This window comes from Anopheles maculipalpis, chromosome 3RL (assembly GCF_943734695.1).
Source record: "Anopheles maculipalpis chromosome 3RL, idAnoMacuDA_375_x, whole genome shotgun sequence".
NCBI classification, from domain to species: Eukaryota; Metazoa; Arthropoda; class Insecta; order Diptera; family Culicidae; genus Anopheles; species Anopheles maculipalpis.
This window is the reverse complement of record NC_064872.1, coordinates 77,064,941-77,090,064: the sequence shown is the minus strand read 5'-3', so window position 1 is coordinate 77,090,064 and position 25,124 is coordinate 77,064,941. Positions and strand designations below refer to the sequence as shown.

Here is a 25,124-nt window from a genome sequence, read left to right as displayed (position 1 = left end):
CTACCACCGACCCACACTGAAGGGTGGGGAAAAACACGGAGAAAACTTAATCGAATTTCACTCGAAATTCTTCTCCACATTCTTCTTCCGTCGTTTCACCACTGGCACCGAGCAGGTTTTCTGCAGGAAACCATCCGACACATCCTCTTGCGATCTGCATTTCGGTGTTCGGTGATGTGTGTCCCGAGAAAAACCGGAGCAGCGGTTGAACATTGTTTTAAATAAATTCACTAACGAAGCGATTTCACGGTCCGGTGGGTTGTGTAGGTGGGGCTGGACCGGGTTGCATTGCTAGCTGAGAAGAAAGCTTTATTGACTTGAGTATAAGTGTTTCAGGGGAGATTTGCAGCCTTCTGCTGCGCTACCATGCTCCAAAACATTCCTCCGATTCCGATCTTGTGTGATCATACCCGATGCAAGCTGCGATGGTTGATTATGATGCCGATTTGGAAGGATCCGACCAAATTTCCTTCCTTTCGGTGCGTTGGGAAGGAAAAAAAGTTTTCCCAGAAGTTGGTGAGGAAGCGGACAGCTTTTTTTTCTTTTAATAGCAACAGTCCGGAACGTAGCAAACGCATCTGTACGGGGAGTATAGTTTATGCTCGCGCCAGTTTATAGCGAGATGCTTATGTTGCTTTGGCATAGCATTTTTCGGTGCAGAGCGAATGATGTAATCGGACGGTATTTTAAACACGCTTTGCACACGAAATTTTGTGAGAAGAAAAGTGAAAGTTCCCCCGTGCCGTGGTTCCGCGTCATCTCCGTGACATTAAAAGGCTGCTCATTAGCTCAAGTTTTCTTATTGCTTCGGCAGGTTCTGCTGCTGCTGCTGCTGCTGCTGCTGCCAATAATGACCGGAAGAATTGGTAGCTTCCTTGTACGATCATTTGACATTTGAAACGGATCGGGCATAAACATCGCGTCCGTACCAGTAGAACGAGAGCTACACAGTAATGTTGGAAGTCTCGCCTAAAGAACCCAAGAAGAAGGATCCCTCCAGCACGCGTTCCCCGATTGGCCGAAAAAGGTATTGAAGTTCGCTAATGAAGTTGAAGCTGCACTGCTGGACGGCCTACATTCAATATCGTGTTGCCTGTTGCCTTCGCCACCATTACCAACTGTTCTTCACCTCGCCCGCACACATCAAAAAGCGTGGCCGACCTGACCGAAACGTGACCACGTGGCGGACAAACGGTTAAACTGAAAACCCTCGTCTCGAGCCAGATATTATGGTGTAAAAATTTGCACTCATTTAGTTGCGCAATTGTTACGCAAACACGAAACACCCCGGTCTCGATTCCGTTGACCTCTTGCCATGCACGAAACACAGCGGATCGGTGTGGTTTGTTCTGGACCTAGAGCATTCCCTTCGAATGTTACACTTTCGGTTGATTCGGCAGGAGTAAAATGAGCTCACTTGGCTCTCACTCACTCACTCGTACCAGTGGGTCTTTCTTTGGCGGGTGTCCTTGCACCGATCGACAACGGTCTGTCGGGTATGTCTTGCTGGTTGATAGCCGAAAAAAGGCTTACTTTCGAATGCAAGGTATGATAACTTGGCAACGGTGGAAAGCATTAGCTCCTACTGTTGTAAGAAGGGGAAACCTTGTGTGATTGTGAGGCCAGTTTTTTATCAAGGGTCTGGTACAGAAATCGAAGGAATTCGTGCCCACTTACTGTTGCTCCAGTTGAAGGAGTTGAACAGGTATTATTTACTTAACGGAAACTTGAATCTTTATTACCGGCCCGAAAATGGAGCCGCTCATGGTTGGTTGGTTTGAATCACATAGTACGTGATGTTTTGCCATATGAGGGCAAATTGCACATCATAGCTGTTTGCATTAAAATGAATCAAAACCTCATACGCTAGTAAAATATACCCAAAAATACATTAACCTCTGTGATGGGTTGTGTGCGGGTAAATTTATCCTCTTTGAAAACAAAAAATGGGACGTATAGGCCTACTCAAAGAGCTGTGCCTGAAAACAAAGGTAAAAAAAAGTTTTGATTGAAATTTTGAGTCATTTCAAACTTCAAGCAAACAGAAAAAATCCTGTCCCGCGAAAAACAAGCGCAAAAGTGCCCGAAGTTATTTTAAACTTTTGTGGAAACAATTTGTTGGAAGTTTACTTCCACTTCCTCCGTTTTTATGCGGTGCGTAGAGAGTGGTTTTCTTTTGCTTACACAAAACCACGTGCGTGGGACGGAACTTATGTACGCTGCGTGTAATTTAAGTTAAAAGTGCCGGCCGGATATCATACCTGAAATGGGAAGAAAACAGAAAAGAAATATTAAAAACTGTGTGTCGAATTGAGTCGTACGACAGGGCGAAAGCAAACCTCAAAGATATATAGAAAAATATATAAAAAGCGTATGGCTCTGGGAATGAGCATCAAGATGTAGAAGAACGTAAAAGTAGTCAACGAATCAATAAAGACACGTCCCACACCCGGATTGTAGCTCTAAAATTCGGTCAGTTCCGCTCGATGAGTTCCTAACAAGCGCAGCACAGCACGATGACTGTACCGGGCTCGTTTTTGGGGTGGGTGTCCACTGAGTGACGCACAGAAAGCGAAAGTATTCTTTTCGGGACAAACTTCAAGCTCAATGAACCGTGCGCTGTGTTATGTCACACCGTTGACAACTGTTTATTGTTGCACTGAGTGTTCGGAAGCGTTCGTGACGTTTCGGAACCTCTTAACCTGAACAGTTGGCGATTGAATAGGGCCTTTTGGAGGGCAAAGTTGCTAGAATTCATTATTGATGACATTTCCAGCAATTTACAGTAGAATATTAAGCTATACATTCTATGTCCAATCACAGCGTTTACCGAGTTCAAGGAACCTTAAATCTGTCACTTCCATCTGGTCCATTTTTTACCGCTAACACTATAATCCAGAACTCGACTCGAAATTCACTCACGCTCGCTTGCAATCGTGTGCAATAAATTTGGTACGCCCACCCGATAGCAAGCATTGCGGGAAAGGCCCTTCTACGGCAATGCACCCCAGCTTGCATTTGGGTTGTCGTTTGTCGTTTGCGACCACTACACCGAAGCCGCCATCCTCAAGTGCGTGGTGGTTTAGTTTAGTTGTCAGGGAGAGCGAAAGCAGACTTGGTAAGCCTTTTCGACATTACCGCGCGTCACCTGCGCGTATACCCGCCACACATCCCACGGATCAATGACACGAGTACCCTCGGCTTTTGGTACATCCCAAAGCGTCGGGTTTTGGGGCATTGGTATGACCCGATTGTTAAAGCCCTAACGTGGGTGTCTCCCTTTTCCTAGTCCAACCGGGAGGCTAGTTGGGGACGGTTGTCTACAGATTGATGGCGTGATAGCTTCCAAAGTACTTCCAAAGTGTGCTTAGATGCCTATCACCGCCGACATTTGCCATCAACAACTCGTCATCAAACTCGACCACGGGCGGGGGAACCGTGGGTAAAGTCGGAATTGTGACTCAGTGACCTGGATGTCCGGTTGGACAAACGATCCATAAACCGAAACGTTAACGCCGGGAGGCCATTGGTGAAATTATTTAACCACAAACCCCAAAACTCGATCGAAAGCTGTGCAGTTGGGCGACCATTAGCAGGAACCGTTCGTTTTCATGTCTGGAGGCCACGAAATCCCAGCCAGTTTCTCGTGATGCTGGACCGTACCGACATACACGTGGTACGACGGCGTTGGGGTTGAGCTTAAAACCCGGCAATTAACCTTCCGATTCCCTAACCTAGGCCAAGCCGGCAGTTAGACGGCCTATTAGAATGGGAGTTTCTGTGTGTGTGTGTGCTTGTTGTGCTAAGCGGTAACCCGACGCACGATTGCGGGTAGTTGCATTAATAAATATTTATGCTCTCTCGTTCTTTTCCTCCACCATCCTTCCCCTAGCTCTTCCAAACACCTCACACTCATGGTCAGCATTCACTGGGCCGTACCGTGGGCTGGGTTGGCATATTGGACGTGCAAATTCTACCATAATGTCGATTATGCAGCTAAACTGAGAGGGCAGACATGGACAAGCAGCGTTTAATCTTCCACTGCTGCTACTGCTGTCAGTGCCAGCATGGACAGTGTGAGCTTTGGCTTTTCGCGTGCTCACGGTAAGCGACGGTCTCGAACGCCCCCTAGAGAACTGCTGCCAGCTGTTCCGAAGCTTGCCTCGTAATAATCGTAATAATCATCATTTAAATAAACTCAATGTGAGTGAAATGAGCGTACGAATCGGAAGGCGAGAAGTAGCCCGATGTGGTTGATGATGCTGTTAGACGTTCGTGTAGGATTAACAAAACTGTCTGTTTAATGGTTTTATGCTTCTGTTTTGCAATTTTTACACTAGCGATAAAATACTGCTAGTGGCGCAGTTCAAACCAGGCATGGTAAGGTTTGCTAGAATCTCGAGCCACTCCAATGTAGAACAACGGAAAGCTTTATCAAAGCTACCTTGAACTACGGAACTGCTTTTAGCAAAGCAATGAGACAGATTCCTGTGTGAAAACGATTTTACGATTAGCGGAAAATTGCATTAAGGCAGTAAGTCGTAGCCACGCAAAGTCCTTGAAGGTAAGCATCTCGTGAGTGTGGCTCGTGATTTATTTTTCCGAATTATGCGAAGCTTTATAACAGATACGGGTGTGCGAGGACATTCTTATGCATTACAGAAGTTCATTAAACGTCGTTGCTTTACAAACGTTTATTTAAATTTTAAAGTATGTAAATAAGTAAAACAACAAAGTTTTTTTTTGATCCTGGTTGTAACGCATGTATTAATTCATAAGCAAATATGCTTGCGTTGACAACGATCACAAAAAAGCACATAAACGATGTCAAACAAGCATCAGCACTTTGGTGGCGCTTTATTATAGGTCGTTTTTATGTCTATTTCGCCCTCTAAAGGTAATTCAATCGCTACCAAAGGATCGTTTGCAATGTTTGAGTGCCTTTTTTTATTGCGGTGTCATTTTCGTTTTTGCAAAAATCGCTTGTTCAAACCCCAAAAGGTGAACCTCCTGATGTTGCCGAACAGACAAACAGCTGACGCACGGTGCTGCAGGTGGTAAGGTACCGCGGCGTTGCGAGTTTGTTTCGCAGCCATTGCGAAATAGTTATTGAATTTAAATTAGATTGTGCAACCGGTTGCAAAATGGTGCGACACGGACTGCAAACCGTTAAGGAAACCGAATCCCTGCAGGCATGTTAGTTCCCTTTTGCACAGATTCCAACCATTCAGGTCGCTGGATGGAATTCCCAGCGTGGCCTTTGGAGGACACACGAGAAGTCGTGCAGAAACCTGGCGTTCTATGCTAACCCCTGCAACCTCCACTTTATTGCTAACGTGTATGTGTGTATAGGGAGATGTGTAGTGTAGATCGCTTGTTTCGATCGCAAAAATAGATCGACAGATCCGTGTTTAGTTTGCTCACGGCTCAGCATCAGCAAGCAATTTCCTTGTTTTTACCGATGTCAACCAAACAACCTGTGCTGTGTGTTCGTTCTCTAGAGATCTAGGATGCAATTCTAGCGACCGCTGTGTCCTGGTGTGGCGCAATCACTGCATGTTAAGGAATGGCTTTTGGTTCACTTTCGATTCGCACCCGAAGGTGCTGAACCAGAGCTGGTAGTTGATTACAAGTCCGCGCACAGTAAAGCAAAACCATTCGAAGCAAAAATGGTCAGTCAGGTTCCGACGCGTATCTGGTTCAAGGTTGCCCTCAATATGCGGTAAACAAAGCGTGGCAGCAGCTGGAGCGTGAAAGTTGTCCCTATGCGACCCTTCTCCGTGCGGTGAGTGTGCTGTATCCTGTTAATCTTACCACGAGAGCACGATGCCGTAATCGAACAGATACGGCGAGACATATCAATAGCACAGCTACACCGAAACAGCTTCAAAGGGTGTAGACCCTTTTGGGCTGTTGGTCACAAAGCTACGGACAGTAAAACTTGGCTTCGTGTTAGCATTTAAAAACGTGGCTGCTGCTAGCACGCAAACCCCTTCGGAACACATTAGATTTGATTTAATCGTAAACTGTAAGCATTTAGCCGTGCTCGAGTGGGTAAAGGCGTCCTTTTATGGGCTTGCATAAAGTTAGGTGAAATATTTCATAACACACTTTTGTTCCTCTTCCTAGGGTTAAGAAAAGCTATTAAGCTGCTTTGCATGTTTTGCGAGGCACGGGAACGAATAAAAACCAAAATCTAATCATACGAAATTTCACTTGAACACACATTGAATGCGTTAGGTGTTAGGACCTGCCGCTGTGAAATGGTTCGTAAATTTCACACCATAAAAACCAATAAACTCACGTTAATTTGGCCCATTTCGGGCAGCGTGTTACAGTACGCTTCTCTCTCTCGTTCTCTCTCTCTCTCTCTCTCTCTCTCTCTCTCTCTCTATTTCTCTTTGCCCATGAAGAAGTAATGAAGTTTAATCGATTTATGCTCAAATGCTTCGTGTCTCGCGGCTAATGGGAGTTACCACGGGAAATGCATCCATTCGTGAGTTATGCAAAACTGAACGCTTTTTGGAGCTTTTTTTCGGGGGGAAAAAACATTTTATAACGACTCCTACGGGTCGGACTGATTATGATGGTAGTTTTTGGGCAGTGGCTGATTGCAACTGCCGCAACTAGAGAGACCGATTTGTACCGGGCACCCGTGTGGGTGCCTGCTAATGGGGCACGGAGGTGTTAAGAGCAATTAAAAGTTACCGACGAAGAGAAATTTATTACACGAGAGATTTTTATTGGCTAATCAGACGTCGTAGTATTTTTTGTTTTCTTCACATTCTGATCTTTTTTTCTTTTCATGCTGCTATGTTACGTGTCCAGGTGACTGCAAGCAGGTGAAGACACTTTTTCGACCGTACGAATTTAGCTTGCTGTATGGATTTTTGTTTTTGCTTTTCACTCGCAGCGTTCTTAATGTGTCTTTGGTGTTGATTTGAAGTAATGTGTGTAAGGCGAAATTTTGCAACACCCTAATGGCAGCCGAAGGTTGTCCGGGCTCAATTGAAACGAGCAAATTAAGCAATTTAAAAGCTGGTAAAAGCATGTTTAATATGTCTAGATCATTTAATAACAGTGTGCGGCGGAAACTGAAATTGAAAACAAAAGTCACACTGAACTGTTGGCACACCGATGTTTCACCTTTATTTGACCAAAAGCTATGGACTGTAACCTATTAGCAATTAGGACGCGTAATGCTTGTCTTTTCGTCTGTAATGACAGTATTTAGCAGGTTGTTGTGTTTAATTCGCGATGCGATTTTTCAACACTGATGTTTTAGAAAAATATAAGTTGCAGCTCAACTTACAAAGAAGAGTTGTTAATTTTTGTTGAAAATTTTCATTCTTCAATTCTTTTTTTTATACGAATGCACGATATTGTTACAGGAGGTGTACTGGATGTTGTTAAAATTGTTTAATGATTCGCAAAATATTCAAGTAATACAGGATAACTGACTAGCATACCAAGAATCTCAAAATAATACGCTTAGAGAGTTTTTTTCGAGGAAATTTTTCGAGGAACAGGCGAGGAAGACTACTAGGTCCCACCGTCAGCCATCGAGTGGCTTGCTAGACTCGTTGATACCAGTCCCTGATCAGTCCACACTATGGGGAATGATCCAGAGGAGATTTGAGCGCGGTAACCCCGGTTACAAGGAAGAATTTACTATAAATAGAATAATGATCTCATGCCATAACATTTTATGAATCCTTCTGATCACTTCAGCCTAGTTGTAAGACATCTCGTAGAATAAATTCCCATTCTTTGTATTAAATTCTGTTTTTCTTCTCTCGACCCATATCAAATGACCTTTTTGCGCACTACTATCGCAAACATCATACAAGCGGTTAGTTGTACGCTAGTATTGATTAAATTGCTCTCAAGGGAGAGAGATAGAGAGAGGGATCCAGACCAACACACCGACCTAGGCAAATATGCGTCGGATGTGGTCAATTACCGATTGTGGCTAACGATAGCATTTGCCAAGTGCCGAGCTTGGAGCACTGTTGGTGGTCAACCATGAAGCATAGTTCCAGTCTGTCCAGCCGGATATTGCCACTGCAACAGCTACTCGAGACTCGGAGATCTAGTTTTGGAACGCGTTTGGAAAGGCGTTGTCGTATGGACAGAAATCAGGAATCGATGCGGAACCGGAGTGCCTAGTTTCACTTACCGCTAGCCATTTGTTTCTTCTTTTTGCCTTTTTGCTTCTTTTTCAGTTCCGAAAGCATGTTTTACAACGCGCGTAATCTAATAAATGGTCGAAAAACTGTTCGGTGAGGGTTGTTTGTTTTCTTTCCACCCGTGCGCACTAACGCCCAGAGGGTAGCAATTAAGCGACCTGACATTCGTTTGGCGCTCTCACCGATAGTAAAGATTACATTATACCTAAGTAAAATCCCTCTAGACAATTTATTTTCTATTTAGACAACCTTCAGACCGCGTTATGCCTATTCATAAGTTCCTTCCCAAAAAAATGGAAGCTTAAAATATTCGGTACCAGATAAAAAAGGAGATAATCAGCCGCGAAACTAACCTATCGGAATGATAAAACTGGAGCTACCTTTTTAATGACCGTTCAATGGGCAGGAGAACTGGTTTACCACAAGGAAAACAACACTGCCAATTTGTTTTGCGTGTGCCCGGGTTTTGGGGGGTGATATGTTGCCTCGTCTGTCGCGGTCGCTACATTGCACGGCGCAGCCTTCGGACAGTCGGTTATGATTGTGGATAGTATGTGAGGGAAAGCTTCATAAATCGGTTGGCCTAGAAAAATCGGTTGCAAACGGAGTTTTATGTTCACAATTCGCCATACGTGTGCGCACGTCAGGGCACACAGTTTCGTCTCGGTGACTAGCAAAAATCGTAAGGTAAGAGATAGCGAGCAGAAAGAAAGCAGAAGACGAAGCGCAATTTTGGGCCGAGTCTACTGATTTATGGTGCGGTGTGATTGTTGGCTCGAAACAATTGGAAAAGATGACTTAATCAGCCGGCACTGCAGTAAGCGTTAAGCAATCAGTTCTTCAATACGCTCCATTTTTTATTGGAGGGCAGAAGGCCTGGGAGCTAAGAGTCATGCTGCTGCCGAAGGCTAATTGAGTGTTAACATGAAAGACTGGACCAGTTGGCAGTAAATCAAATGCAACTCCACAAAGTTCACATTCCAATGTCAACTTCCACATCCTATATCATTCTAGGAACACGCCTTTGTTTACTACTGATCTAACGTTAGTAGACAATGCTACTACTTTGTAGCACAATGTAAGAGTCCCTGTGCGGGAAGCAGTGCAAACCTAGTGAAACTAGTTAATTCAGATGTCCCGATTCTTGATTGCCGTTGTACTGTACTACGTGCAAGGGTATGTTGAAATTGTACGGTTTTGCATGTTTGCAACTGTAGCGGCAAAACCGGTCAAGTTCAACGTGCACAACGTTTTTCCGTACCCTGAGTCAAACTGGGCCATGTGCCGTTGTGTTCCGGTTTTTCTGGCGACCCGTAGCGATCGAAAACAAGACAAACGGATCCAGCTTACACAGCGTGAAATGTTCCTGGCTGCGTGCCGCAAGAATTTGACACCTGTCAGATGCCACAGAGAAAAAGGGAAAAAAGCCAATGTCCACCTCCGTACAATCTGTCACGATTTTCAAGCTCCAATCTGGCGTGATTCCATTTCCGAAATGAAGAGTGTGCATTTGACGCGTAAAAATGATAGACACGATAGGTTGGTTAGGGTTCTGATTTGGTGGTTCTGAGTTGCGTTGTGAACGTCAGCCACCACGATCACGCTTTAGAACGTTCCACTAGGAAAATCAAACGTTGAAGACCGGAGAATGCTAGACCTGACCTAACTCAATAATGCCGGTTTCACGAACCAGAATGTCCAAATGAAATAAATTCCTCGCGCCTGCTGTAGCCGTGTACGAGTCGAATGTTAGCTATAGCAACAGGCAATGGCATCATCGTCCAGCGTACGAGCTCCAAAAGCAGGCAATGTGTCGTCAACATGAGCCGACCGACACGCAGAACCGGGCGAGAAGTCCCACTGACACAATTAACGTTTTGACTGGTCCGACAGTTCCGTCGGTGTCTGTTCCATATTTTGACGTTTTTCCGCTCGCCATCTGGAAAACCAGTTTGTATTCGGGTGCCGCTAGTGCCCAGAACATGCCTCCCGAGTAACGGAGGATCAATCGATGATGGTGGTGAGTTGATGAACTTATTCATCGTGAACGATCTGCAATCTCCTATCGCAGTGTGAATGTCTGTTTAATTTTTATTGAAGAAACATGGATTTTTTGTTGTGTGTGCTGGGTACAGTTGTGCTGCTTTAAGAGCAAGGAATGGACAGGTTTCTCGGTGCGGAAGCACCGTTATTGATTTGGGATTTTTACTGGGAAAAGTAACAGAAAACTTCGAAACTGGAGAAACTCGTACGAAAGTAAGAGATTGAGAGCGAATTGATCTGATGTCTTCAAGCTTGCAAAAGGTGGAGGAAGAAAACCGTATTTTATTAATGACCGGACGCACCTAGCATGAAGAGTAGAGTGTTAATAATTTTAACTTTTTAGCCGCTTACATTCCTGGATGACTGTGAGTGTACTTTCTGTTCCAAGTTCTTGGACTTTTTCCCTCGCTCTTTTCTCTGACCCATCTATTTATCAATGTAGACACGCTCATTAAATCGCTATTGATTTTATCCTCATTAGTGTCGATCGATGCGTAAAAAGGGAAAAGCACACCAGCTTGTTCGTCATGTGCAGTTAGGTGTGTGGACGAGCGGGTGCGGAAAAATACAACCGAATGAAAGCCTCACTCACGCACAGGCCGACTTGAAAAATAGGCAAACAATGCTTCGTTCCGTTTTGCCGCGGTGGTGTTGTGTATGCGGTGTCATCCAATATGCATATTCATGAGATGATTTCGAACGAACGCAGAAGCAGCAGCCAGATCGCGGAGAAAGAGTTTTGCAAACAGAAAGAAGATGTTTGCGAGAGATCAACAAATTATGGCGTGACTAATAGGTAAAAATCAACAGCAAGCTGTGTGTTTGTTGATAAATGATTGTAGTCGAATCTAATCATTCATACTGTAGTGGGGTGGAGCATGTATGCTGTCAATTTGAAATTGGGTCTTTCGCGTCAATGGTGAGTGCATGCGGAATTTAATGCTGAAGCTCAATGATTCTTACGCACTTTTTTTGAATCGCATTTTTAATCTGAAGCAAACTTTTTCTTTTTTCTTATTTTTGAAAGTATGTTCGTATGATCATCTATGATAAACGGTCTTCAAGAAACAATCTCAACATTAACTACCATGAAATAATCGATAACGATGCATACTTTGCATCGTAATAACTTATTCTCCGTACGAGACGACATCGTAACAATAACTCTCACCGTAAGAAATGTCTACGGCTCCCAGCGCTTTTGCGCTATTCGGGCCCACCATAAGCATACGTACGGTTTTCGCAGCGGGACGGTATGTTGCAACAATTTTCCATCGCTTTTCACTTTTCACCCGCAAGAATTATAACCGTACCGTCTGTCATATTTAACGCATCTTTGCCGGGTTGCATTGCACCACCGTGCGCAACCGTGATGGTTGAGGATAAATTCCGCACAAACGTCTCGAATACCGTTCAGAACCATCGTCATATCAACGGTGATTAGTCAGGCAGGCGGTGTAGTAAGAGAGGGTTGCGAAACGGTGCCGTTTATCTGTAGAAACATGGGTCCGTGCGATGCGAAACAGCTGACGATGGTTGGTCGATGCACATAGGGATCTTCCGGACTTCCAATTATGGAAGCTAGCGGATGGAATTTCAGCCTTCCGGAATGTCCGTAAACGAAACGGTTCGTTTGGTGAAAGAGCTTTTGCCTGCATCGAGATTTCCCCGAGGGGATGGTTTGGAAAACTGTTTCCCTTGCCTGTTGCACACTGTGTGTTGATGTGTGTGTATTTGAGAGGCTGGGTATTACCTCAGGGGTAAAGAATGGATGGAATGGTTTGAAAATGGTTTAAGCGAGCTCACGTTTATCGCATTGGAATGTTTAATGAGATTATGTCGTAGGTTCCGTGAAAAATCTTACGAGTTTTCGTGGTACGTCGAGCGAAAAATAGCTGGATTTGAAGCTTCGCATGATGAAAGGAAAAGTATCACAACTTATTTCGAAGTAGTCTTGCTTTTCTAGCATCTTTAGAGTTGTGCTTTAAATTACCTGGAATGAAAGAAAACAACAGTAAAAGATTAATATGCGCTAGTCTTTGTTATTAATTATAAAATAGTACACGCAATAAAAAAACCGTACGTAAGGATTAACTACAGACTAATAATTCCCACTAAAAAAGGCCATTTTTCCTTGTTTTTGATGGCACTAAACAACCTCCAATAAAGTCCCTTTCTTAAGTGGATCAATTTCCTTCAGTACGCTCGCCCCTCGTTAATTTAGCATAAAACCACCAGTCCGTCTCTGCAAAACCGTTCACAATGGGCTCATATCATGCAAATTATTATGACCCTTTTCGCAAATTGACCACCCGGCAGGGCAAACGGGAATCCCCACCCCGAAACGGTAATATCCCCTAACGACATATAAATTGACTCCGGCATCTGTATCGTAGCGACTAAGCATATGCACAATAAATCGCTTAGCTGTTAGTTAGTTCTGGACAACACGGAAAAGGATTAAGAGGGCGAGGGACTACCGAGCTGCATTATTATTTTCTTAATAATTAAATTACAATCACGCTGCTACACGGCCTGCAGAACTTGACCGATCGGACCTCATTTGACAGATGTCTAGCTGTTGTTCTGGTGATCCATTTCCTTTTACTGGAGCCCAGTGGCCCAGATTCCGATCCAGTTACTCTGGAGCTTGTAATCACGGTGCGATTTTGCCTCCATTCTAGTGGGCTAATGTAAGGGCTGCTACAACACCAGGTGTTCTTGGTCGGTTCTCCCACGGTCCCAGTGTGGGTTAGGGGCGGACATACCGATATGGTACCGCCGGGGACATGCTCTGTGGTTGCAAAAAAAAGGGTCGAAGCGTTTTAGCTATGTAATGTTGCACACTAATCCACTAACTGTGCCGTTGATTGCACCCTGGGCCCTAAAGCTGACGGTGCTAGCTGGTGGCTGGTGGTACCTGTTGACAGGCGCGAATTCCTCCTTTCATGCTGCGTCCAGCATTGCAGGGAATCTTATGGCTTAACCAATCCGATAGATCCACAACAAATGAGCTACAAGCAAGCAAACGTGAGGTCATACGGTGGTCGGTCGATCGGTGACGACTACCGGATCACAACAGTGCGAAAAACCTCGCGCTTCGGTTTTTGCCAGGGATGTCAGATCGTACTCGGAGTGGTATTGATCGTGAGCAGTCAAGCACCATCACCACACAGCAGCCAGCCAAGCTGGTGGCAGAAAACGGATCAATAAAAAATAAAACCGTAACCATCGACCGGTACCGTTTTGGCCATCACGAGAAAGGGTGTAGGTAGTAGAAGAACGGGAGGGACACTCGAAGGCGTTCTATGTCACGACATTTTATTATTTTATTATATGGCGTATAATTGTGGCGTAGCACCAGCTGCCGCCGTTGCTGCCTATTTAAGCTTAAAGCTCAATCGTGGACGCCTTTCGATTGTTCGATAGGGTTTGTTGTTTCAGCTATTTTTTCTTTTATTCTGCTCAAACCCACTACCTTCTCAGGCAGCCAGCGTGCGAGTCGTTGCATTTACGGTGTTAGCCGTTTGTTTTTAGCTCCCGCTTCGCTGAAGACCGTTCGCTCGGCAATAAACTTCAACGGCTTTAAGAAGGAAGCACGGCAAGGTTGGCCAAACGTTAGCAATGGTCGTAAAATTATGGCTTGCACCGCAGCAGTAGTGGCCCACCAGTGTGCCATGAAGAAACACTTTAAGCGAAGTTCTAATCGCTTCGCTGGACACATTTTGTGGTCACTATTGGCTGACCCGCGTTCGCCTTACGTTGTAGCTTAAAGCTTGCACTTGTGTGTGTTTTTAGTGGCTAAATAAAATGGAGAGTTCAATTTGAAATTGTTTCTTGTTTTTTGCGTGAAAAAAAGCGTTAGAAAAAGCCACTTCTTGCTTGCTAACTTAAAAAAACCAACGTGAACTGTCACCGTAATTGCTCACGGAAAGGCGCACAAAAGGAGCAAACTTGGAGTGCAGTAAAATACTCCCATAATGTCTTCATTTGTTAGCCAAACCAACACACACAGCATCGCAAGTACAAGAAGCTGTGCTCGAGTAAGTGAATTGTCCGTCTGGCAAGGACCGATACGAACAGGACCACCCGGCCACCACCGGGATGGAAACAAATGGATTAATAAAGTTTGTCATTTTTCTTGCACTGCCATGCCCGGTTGGATTCGCGTTCCTTTCTTGCATGCTTTGTTACTCTGGCTGTACAAGCCAGCTGTCTGGCTTCCGTGCAGAAAGTTCGCTGTATTGTGGTAGCCCTTTTTCTCCCTCTTAACAGTGAAAGAGGAAAGAAATGAACAGCAGAGTTTTCCTTCGCCATACGCCATTCATTGATTCCGATGCTTTTTGCACTGTTTGCCGTTTGGAAAAGCGCTTGTTGATCGATAAATCTGTACAGCCGGTACAGAGTTATGGGCTAAAGCGCTGCTGGTGGTAGCCACAGCCTAAACCGAGGAAGCCACACACAAAGCTATCGACAAAAGGGCCGGTTCGATTCCGTTCAAATCAAACGAAACCGATTGCCGATTCGCTACACGTTTGCTAGCTGTCCAAAATACGTAAAATATGTGTGCAAACGCATTTGGCGGTAAAATCAACATTGCACATTTCGCGGGAATTTTTCGTTAGGTTCCGCGGAAGTTCAAAAACCTCCCAAGCAAAATGAAAGAGCAAAAAACATCTGTCACACGTACGTTGTACGGCGGGCGTTTAAGTGGACGCTGGGACCGGAATGCTAATGTGTGTGCCGAATGCGGAGCACATGAATCGAACGAACGATGGTGTAAATATGTAGCAAAAAAAAGCGAAAGAAAGCAAGAAAAACACCCCCCCCCCCCACCAATCATCCCCGTTCAGTCGCTGTATTGTTTACTGCATCACCACCATCAATGGACAGAAAATGACAGGGCTACCCCTAGTCAACAACGCGCAAACAATTTGTTCCAACATCTATAATTGTTGATCGGTCGGCTTTTTGAAAATCACCTGTACCGAATCGGCCGGAAAACAGAGAAAAATGAAAGTGAAATGGGATAGATGTCAATTGTTATGAGACATGTGTGTGTGTGTCTCCTTCGTTTCCGCAAACGAGTGAAATAATTTCAGCACCATCACAGAAAAACAGATATTGAACCGGACAGGGAAACCACCTATGTTTGGGGAAATGGAGAAGCTGGTTTTACACCACATTACGACATCGAGCAGATGTTTACGTAGCCGTCAATCGTCGGGATGTCGATGTAATTGTGTGAAAATATTGATCTAGCAAAACGGGAGACAAACATTTCGCTCAAATTGTCTCACTGTTATTGACTTTACTTTTTTACGATTTGAAGTAATTTTTATCATCTTGGCACAAGGAAGACACTAACATCATCGCACACACACACTCAACAAACACAGTGCTAAAAAGGGCACATTTTCACGGAAAATTATGAAGTTGTTTTTGCCGGGAATGCTCGCTTGCTTTGAAAATCGTTTCTGTGCGCAAATAAAATTGAAACGTGAGCTGATGGCAGTTTGTATGGCAGGGAATTTTCCAAAAATGGATCCCTAGACGCACAAAGTTGATGTTGTTTTCGAAAAATTCATTTACACACTCACACACCCTCTACGGCATACGCTGCTGTAGTGGATGGTAAACAAGAGCACGAGTGTTGGGAGATTTTCGATTGAAGCTCTGCGATCGTTGATGGACTGAGATGGAAGTGAACAGCTGAACATGGTTGCGGAGGACGCCAGATTTCTGTGAAAATGTATTTGAAAGTTGTAACAAGAGCTTTTTGAAACAATTTCTAAAGGATGGGCTAGAATGTTTAGAAATAGTTTGATGATGAAGCTACACATCTAAAAATCCTTCCTAAAATCGTAGGTCCCACGATAGTCTATCCGTTGCGAATGATTTTTAGAACTAAACTTTTAGTTTTTCAATATTACGCTACTTCAATTCATAACTAGTGACTGGCAGAACATCACTAAAAACCGAATGTAGTATGATTTTGAGAAAAGCAAGCAGATTTTAATATTTATTTATTTGTTTTCAGTATGACGCAAAGAAGATTTTATAACTTAAAGAAAAAATTACCGTTCAATAATGCTGCTGAATAATGCCAGGGTTAAGAACCATTTTCTCATGTTGATTTGCTTTATTTCAAACTGCCGCAATAGAAAAGACTTCCTGTCATACAGTAATAAATTTCATTGGAAACAACTGAAACCCACAAAAATGGCTTACTCAAGTTTAAATTCCGACTGAGCTAGATTTACCCCATTGGAAAGGGAAAATCAAGCAATAAATAAAATTAGGACAATAGTCTGATTGAACCCAAACAATTATTTCGTTTGTATTTCAAAACGAAATTCGAAAAATACAATTATAGCTGACTTTAAACTTAGTTTCGATGGTGCAAAACTGCAAAAGTAATCATTTCCCAACGCCCAACCATTTTCTTGCATGGAAAAAATACACCATTTTTTATCACCCAAGCACCCAAGCCCATTCCGACCCCTACGGGGTTCGTTTAGCTCGATAAAGTTGTCCAGAAAATTTAATGTCAGCAATTTAGTTCGTTCTATTCAGTGTTTCCTTTCGAAACAAAAAAATGCTTCGGTCGTCTACAGGGTACACCCCTACCCTAACTTCTGTCCCCGTTTTTTCGCTCCTCGGTGCATCAGTTCCGGTGGCTACACCTTGAATCAATGCAAAGGAGAACCACAGCAGACAGAAGACTACAACAACTAAAAAACAAAGCTCCTGAACACTGTCCAGATATGGTGCGACCTTATGGTTCCATAGCTTTCGGTTATGTTTAGCACCGCATACACCCCGAATGGTGCCCCGATGGAAGGTGGCGAGCTGCCACCTTACTTCCCAGATGCGAAAAAGGTGTACCGAGCATAGGAATCGCTGCAAGGAACAAACACAGGACGTACTGTGTAGTGGCACCCCTTTAATTGCGCACAGAATCGCTACGATCGTGGATCCGCTCGGTGTACGCCACTCTTGCACGGAGGCCGATTTTATTGGGTCGCGAGATAAAGCGTACAGGAAAAGGAAGGTAGAAAGAGAGCGAAAAATAAAACAACACATCCGTCGCACCGTTGGGGCGCTAATGGGACACACATAACCCACATTTTTATGCTCCCGACCGTTCTGCAGGTGGTGGGAGAGTTGGGAGCTGCTTCTGGTATGGCTGGAAAATTGCATAAGCGCCATACCGAGCTGCAGACCCTTGTGTACGGTTTCGTGGTAGAACTCAACAGCCAAGCTGGCCCAGCCCACGACTTGCACGAGCTGGCACCATGCAAAGCCGTGCACTGGGTTAGAGGTTCACGCTCGTGGTTTTGAACTGAAGTTGGTGAACTTTCCGGCGACTTTACTTAAAGTTCTCGCGACACCCCGCGGTTTGGTGACCTTTGGGCGAGGAGAAGTTGAAGGTGTCACATTTTATCGTATCATTGCATACACCGCCGAGCGAGAATGTATTGTTTCGTATTACTTATTTGTGTAGTTTTCAGGCTCATGGCACACACAAAAAAACACTGTACTAGCAACACTGTTGTAGTTGTCGTAGGGTGTTTTTTACCGGGGCAGTAGATACCAGCAACAGCTTCGATGGCTCACCTTTGAATCTTCTGGATGTGTGTTGCTGTACACGTACGCCTTCCGCCGCCAGAGCAACCACCAGCAGTATCCCGAGGGATAATATGTTCACACGATTTCGCCAGTCTATGGCCATTTTTACCGATTGCTGCACAAAACTTGCACTAACCGCTTTTCCCGAACACGGAAGAGAAAATTCAGATTCGTTCACTTAAATCGAGGAAATTCCTGCTTTCCTATGCACACCAGAATGCGAACTTTTTTGTTGTTGTTGTTGTCACTGCTCCCGTAGGCTACGCCTTCGAGCACTTTACGCACTGCACGCCAACGACATTCACAACGCACTCACGGTGAAAAAATTGAACCACTTAGGAAAACTTACTCCCAAAACTCCCAAACTTGAAACCACACTCGGCAAACTGTGCAATAACTCCTGCGCGCGCGTGTATACACCACTTCCGTACCGGTAACGGGTGGGTTTTCGGGGACACGTCAGAAGGACACCACACCACTGCTCGGGCGAACGGATCGAGTGGAACTGCGCAAAATAATTCGCGAACGCTCGCTAGTCACCTTTCGCACGAGCCCGTACACGCCACGATCGCACGATCGCGCGGATAGTCGCGTATGGGGCTTTCGCTTTTCGGTGCTGAAGTTTCGCTGGAAGTAGGGGTAACGGAGGTGTGCGTGTGTATTGGTCTTGATTTTTTTTATTTAATGCGATGCGTGTGCGCACACACCGACGGTCCGCTAGGCAATGAAAGCTAACTGAGCCGGTTGGCGCATATTGAAGGAACGGTAATCTTTCAATTTCTTTCACCCACTCCGAAACTGTCCGGGCCGGCTACGGGGGAGTGGGAGGGAGTGACGGTCTAGACCTCTAGACCCCGCGGGAAGGGTGGTACAAAGAAACAAAACCCGAAGCGGAACAAGAAAAAAAGCTGCCAATGGGTGAACCGGAAAAGTAAGTCAATCGTGGTGTATGATTTTTGTTTCATGCTTTAAAACAAATAGTAATCGTTTGTAAAAATTGGTGTATGTATGTAAATTTAAATTGGTGGCAATAGTTTGAGAAGATTTGAGAAGATCTATCGCTTGATTGAGGTTTTAAATTAAATGATAATATTTTGCATCACGCGTCATCTCTTACTACAAATTAAAATATGATTAAACGAATTAAAATATTAAAATGCATTAAAGGAAACTTCGTACTATTCCAGCATAAAAGTAACTCACGTAGAGCTTTTTTCGCTCCGAGAGATCACGATCATCATAAAAGTGCTGAGTGCCTTGCGGAAAACACAGGGGTTCGTCGCTTCGTACGCTCTCGTGCGTTGAAGTCTTTTGTTCGGTTCACAAGCTCATTCATCTGGAAGGGATGCCGTTAGGAAGTAACTTAGCGTTGGCAGTATCGTGAGAGTGAGAGAGCTTCCAATAAAGCTTTCGGCTTTTCAAGAGCCCACAGCATCGTTACAACCCACAGAATTCACTCCCAGTGTCCCGTGAGAGAAGGGATCGCTCAAACTCGAGCCCACGATCGCTGACCCCACCACCGTGGCAGCTGATCGAGCTTTCTACCCGCCAGCCGGTTTTCCTTCGGTGTGTTTGTGTGAGTATGGGCTGCCCCCATGCGTATACGGTACGGTGAACGAGATTGAAAGTGATTTTTTCCCCCTGTGCGCTTGTTGTTTCTTTCTCACCGTAACGCGTTCGTGTGCTCGTTCTTGCCAACTGCGCTGTTCACGTGTTTGCGCTGTGTACGAATCCCGTACGAGCGTTCGAGCCCTTTTTTGCGTCTGCTGCTTGCCCTGGAGTCGCGTACCAGGTCTAGAAGGTTTGGTTCGCGCTTGACTCTCGCGATCTCTCAGGTGCACATGGCAAACGCGATATGGCTTTGTGGTCCGGCTGTCGGCGGCGCTTGTGTAAATGTTGCGGTGTGGTACGTCCCAAAACGAGTCGGCAGAATGATGAAATTGTCCACCCGAAACTGCTCAGAACTCTTGCAGCATTGACAGATATTTGGTGGGTTGATTATGTGATGATGCAATTTTAAGTAAACTTGTTGCTTGGTGCGGGTTTTTTTTTTTGGTTGTTATCGGATGTGGTTTGCAAGTAAATGCTTTTAAATCAAGCATTGCCAACCGTTATTGAATGGGTGTATTGCGATAAATGAAATGAACTGCATGCTTTTTAAACACACGCTAAGAAATGAATAAAATAGTACAAACCAGCAGATTGCATATACATAAACAAGGTGCGTAATGATTATTTTACCATGTTGGCTAAATGAAGCAGAATGTTGTTGACGACTCTCAATGATTAAGCAGATTTTTTGTCAATTTACCATGTTCACTAGCGTAAACATTGACATTTTTAAATGCATTGTGAAACGAAAAAGGAAGAAATTTCTCTAAAAAATATATAATTTTTCAAGACCCATGTGCATAACATTTTTCCTGGGATCGCTCGACTGAACGGTGTTAATACTTCGTTTTGCTTGGGGTACGTTTTAGAGGTGGCAACTTTTATGAGGCTCCTAATACTTTAAATCAACGATCGACTACTGAGCCGCCAGCTCGAAAAAAAAGAAGACGTGACAATTTCTGTTGAATGCTCTGGTCGCTTAAAACAGTTGAACGTTCAGATCGATGCTTCCTATCTATAGACTTTCCCATCTCCAGATGTTCCAGTATCTTATAGACATTTTCCCGATCATATCGAGTCGAAGTTTGACAATATCTCCATTTTTTAAAAGACGAGGATTGAGCAGACGATGCGGACCAACTATAGTACTAAGTTCTTTCAATTTTTGCGTGCCAGCTACTGTAAATAAACTGATGAAGCTCTCAAGCTGTGACATTATGTAGTTAACGAGTAAACGTTGACCACTGATCGGTAAACCGTCCTCCAGGGAGTGGATAGCGTAATCGCATGAAGAATTGAAACATTTTGTCCCTTCCGTTTAGTGCATTTGTTCGTTAGCTTAAGACATCAGTCAAACAAGGTTCGCCTTACCAATCCTATAATTTTGGCAAATAAAACATAATTTATATTAATCAATTCCTTCTTGCTATGAAGCTGAAAAATTTACGAGTGATGATTACCTAAGCGATATTTGTTTTTGGCCATGAGTTTTGTCAAAAAATGGTCTATATCGTAGTCAGAATACGAGATGATAAATGGTGCATTTGGAACCTGAAATGTTCAGCCTGTTTTTTCAAATGCATTACGAATGTTTTATTGTTTGTTTGTTTTTTTCTTAAGACGATCGTATTAATCCCTTTTGAGGGTTTGCAGTCAACTTATCTGTAGTATTCTTAACAAAATTTTCAACCAAATAAAAACGCCTTTAATTAAACTCACCAATCCCAATAACAAATTTTCTTACATTAATCAAAAACTTGCAAAAATAGCCAAGTTTTCAAACAGCTCGCCCCGGGAAATTAAGCTGCCTTCAAATTGCTCAATAGCCCAAACCTCGGCGACAGCGTTAATTATAGTCCACCAGCACCATTCGGAACCCATTTCGTTGCATCTTACCATCGAACCATTTTCTCATGCAACCTCAATAAGTGCATAAATCATCATAGCGTATACACAAATACACACCCGAAATTAAAACTTCCACCCGTGTTCGGTGACACCGTCCGGGTTGGCTCCAGTTCAGACGGAAATGGTCCATTTGGGCGCGATGGATTGCCCGTCATTGCTGCGAAGTCAGCAGTGCTGCGATTTTTTATTACATCCTACGATCAGCGTCCATACCGCGCACGTTGGTCGAAAATTGTGGCGCCTGTCCGATTCGGTAGATTGTTTGGACGGTTGAAGTATTGTGTTTCCAGCACCGAAACATATGTACAGCGTACGGCTGACCCGTGTACCGATCGGTTCGCAATGATAAAGCTGTGGCGGGCGTATTTGGAAAGTGTCAAACGGACATGCGTCTTATCTGGTCAAAATCTGAACCCGGTCCCGTTGGTCCGGGTAAGCTGCAATTTTGAACGTGAAATTTAGCGAATTGAATTGTATATTTAATTGTGAACCTTAAGCGATAAAATATGACATGGTGGCTCTGTTTTGCATGACGCGTAATCTTGCCGTGGAAAGGATAGCATCGATACAGACGGCGGTGGACAAGAATGCAGGCGGTCAGCTCCTATTTACATAATCTTGCGTCGAACGAGAGAGTCCACGGTATGTGACCGGAATCGACCGATCGTGACGAATATAAAGGCATCGTGGCAGGCAGCTCGATTCTCAGCCCTTTGTTTGGGGGAGACCTTCGCCATCGGCTGGAGCTCCCTTGTCCAGAAGGAATCAAGCACTCGAAATCCGGTTTGTACGGACTTGCTGGCGAATGTACTCTGGAGGTGACCTTAATTAGTCATATCCTGGAATGAAACGAACAATTTTATGGCTTCCCAGATAGACAGCTTGGTCGGAATAATGTACACCCTCGCAAAAGGGATTTTTTAAATATAAATAAAATGAGAGCAATCTTGTAACGGACGCTTTCGTTCTACTTCTTAAGCTGGTAACAAAAAGAACCCTGAAGCGCCGCCCCCAATAAAGTCGATATTGCAGTTCCGTTTCGTTCGGCATTAGATTTACTTTTATTGAGAAGTTTGATTCAAGCTATTCGATCAATTGTGCGGAACAAGAAGCGAATCGGAGCAAGAAGAAATGAAGAAAAAGTACACACATAAGCACACTCACGGAACATTAAAAAATGAGTTTAATTTAATACTAGGACGCAGACCCCACCCATGAACATGGAGCTTAATTAAATTCTAATAAATCATGATCGACTGAGCGGAGCGTTCCACTTTGCTTTCTGGTTTTAGGAGAGCTTTTTAGAGACTTGCGCAAATCATTTCCCGCCGGCGTAGTTATAGTTTCGTGATTTGAGAAACGAATTCGTTGAATTTTCGGTTTTTTGTTTCGGTTTTTTGTTCAGTTTGATTGTTTTCTATTACATCCCGTTCATTGACTTGGGCGATTTTGACGAATTGTTTAGTTAATTTTTTATAGGTTTAGACTAGATACAGGAAAATGCTACAGATTTTTCAAAAGATACAAGATTAACGAATGAAAATTATATAATTTTTAGATCTCTTCACATAAAAATTTTAGTTTAAAATCTTCTTTAGTTTAAAATAAGTAAGCATTTGTATTATATTAAATTATTATGTTATTGCATGAAATGAGTTATCGCTCACATTTGAAACCTAATCACGCCATGCTTTTATCGAAAATGGAATCATTTTTCCCCTCAATTAAGCATCTATTTCCTTATGGAGAGTAAAAATTATTTAGAAATCTAATTCGTTACAAAGTTCCCATTAGTAAAAAAAATCGTTCCTCCCGTTCGCCCCCATGACAGCAGTATCGTTCCGATAGTTTAATTCATTATTTTTAACCTCAACGGGCCGTCGCAACGTTGACCTCAGACCGACCGGTACCGACTTAAGCCGTAGTAAGTCACACACCTTGTCGCGAATAGTACACCAACCTTGCGCACGCCATTGGTCAACCACTTGAATGCTTTGGCATGGTGCGCACATGGCATAGCAGGATAGGCGGATCGGTGGATTTTTTTGCTTCCCAATTTTTGCCATCTGTACGTCGCAACGCTGTGGCTTTCGCTTTCGACGATGGTTTTTTTTTTTTTTTTGTCCAGTTTTCGGTTTTCGGCCACTCTCAAGGCTACTCTCGATCGCGGTCACCGGGCGTGCGAATATCAGAACACTACTCCAGATCTCGGAGGAAGCATGGCGGTGTAGCGTCCCGGGAATGGGGGAAGGACGTGTGCTGAGTGCGAATAAAATGGATTCGTAGGTTTCTTTTCATTTGTCTCCTTCCTATTCTTCTTCCTCGGTCACCGCTTAAGCTCAGCATGGCTGTGATTCTTTTATGATGCCTTTTTGCGCCGGTACGGCACTAATTATGCTGGTCCTGGTTGCTAGCGACCGGTGAAGGGAACACCCGGGTGGACGAACTGCGTATCCGCCTGCAGCGTGGCGTGGCCCCGGAATGACGTATTTGGAGCGCATGTCACTGGCCACTGATGGGCGCACCCCGACGACGATGCCGGTGGGGAATGAACAAAAGGAAAAAAAAAACCTTTGAAAAGCGTCCACCGTACGGGGCTCATTTGGGTAGAGGCTTTTTGTTCTCACTTCAGATGTCAATTGACTGATGGATGGAATGTGGAGATTTTGCGTTGTCCGAATGTGAGCATTTCGGTGGAGCTATTATTAGAAGCAGCCTAGAACCGTTACCGATGAGATCCGTTTCAACAAGGATTATCAGCTAACCGGACCCGATATAGATCGTTATCCGGCTTCTTAAATCGCTCCCCGGGCGACCCACAAACGCGCCACCTGTACGACGAAATCAATCATTTCGATATCTGACATCTTTTATGTAGTTTGGGTTTATCGCGCCACTTGACGAGCTGGATGACGAGGATAAAGGTACAAGGAAGGCGAGGAATAAAAGTCAATAATTAATAACGCCCCAATAAGGAAATTGTGTCTGGGGGCAATGCTGGTACAGCCGGCAAGGGAAGCTTGTAATCGGGCTGGGTAGCTTAGCATGGTAGCATACCTTGGGTGTAATTAAAATTTGCCATTAGCATACGGAGGGCCGTCAGGCTGGGCGCTGGTAGTAAGAGGTTTATTTCTTTATGGATCAACAGCGAAACTGAGCAGGATGTTAGTGATTTGAGGAATTTCAATACGCGAACCAATTTTCTGAGAGGATCGTATTTGTTTGGGATAATTTTAAGAATTTCGCACATACTTACAACATGAATTTGTTGCTGTGCTGAGAGATAATATTTTAACAAAGTAGTAGTTTCAACATAGTCTTATTATGTTTTTAATATTAATATTTTAGTCATCAATTTCTTTGAAAAAAATACATACTTCCAAAATGATTGTTATGAAAGTTGATGATTATTTTCTCCTACTGTCTTTGAAAATCTATCGACTATCGAAGCCACAAATCCACAAATAAGAATCTTTAACAACCCACAGTTGCACCACTTGTTACTTGCTCTAATCTTTTGACGTACGAAATCGTTTGACATATGATACGTCCTATAATCAGACACATTTATCACTCGCTTCCATTCCACACTTTAACTATTACCAGTGTGACCAAATGTGATCAGTCGTCCGCATTAATACGGATAATCATTTATTATCGAACAGTATTGCCCCCGATCGCCAATCGCAACACGCTCCCACAGAAATGGAATTTTGTCAGTGGCAGTGACTTTTGTGGTGT

General features: G+C 43.9%; 2 protein-coding genes across 7 annotated transcripts in view; both read right to left on the bottom strand.

Moving 5' to 3' along the window:
• Positions 1–17,967, bottom strand: part of LOC126561700 (uncharacterized) — a 79,813-nt gene extending 61,846 nt beyond the window's left edge. For 2 of the 3 annotated variants that reach the window (XM_050218004.1, XM_050218005.1), the window contains exon 1: positions 17,853–17,967. In XM_050218004.1, the coding sequence (XP_050073961.1) occupies positions 17,853–17,967 (115 nt within the window). The remainder of the gene's footprint in view (positions 1–17,852) is intronic. The other variant, XM_050218006.1, reaches the window with a different exon arrangement.
• Positions 1–25,124, bottom strand: part of LOC126562107 (slit homolog 1 protein) — a 335,492-nt gene that overhangs the window by 221,433 nt on the left and 88,935 nt on the right. The window contains exon 9 of one of the 4 annotated variants that reach the window (XM_050218529.1): positions 4,035–4,044. The exons of the other annotated variants lie outside the window; for them this stretch is intronic. The gene's annotated coding sequence lies outside the window, so the exon portion shown is untranslated. Of the gene's footprint in view, positions 1–4,034; positions 4,045–25,124 lie in introns of those variants that run through there. 4 annotated transcript variants of the gene reach the window in all.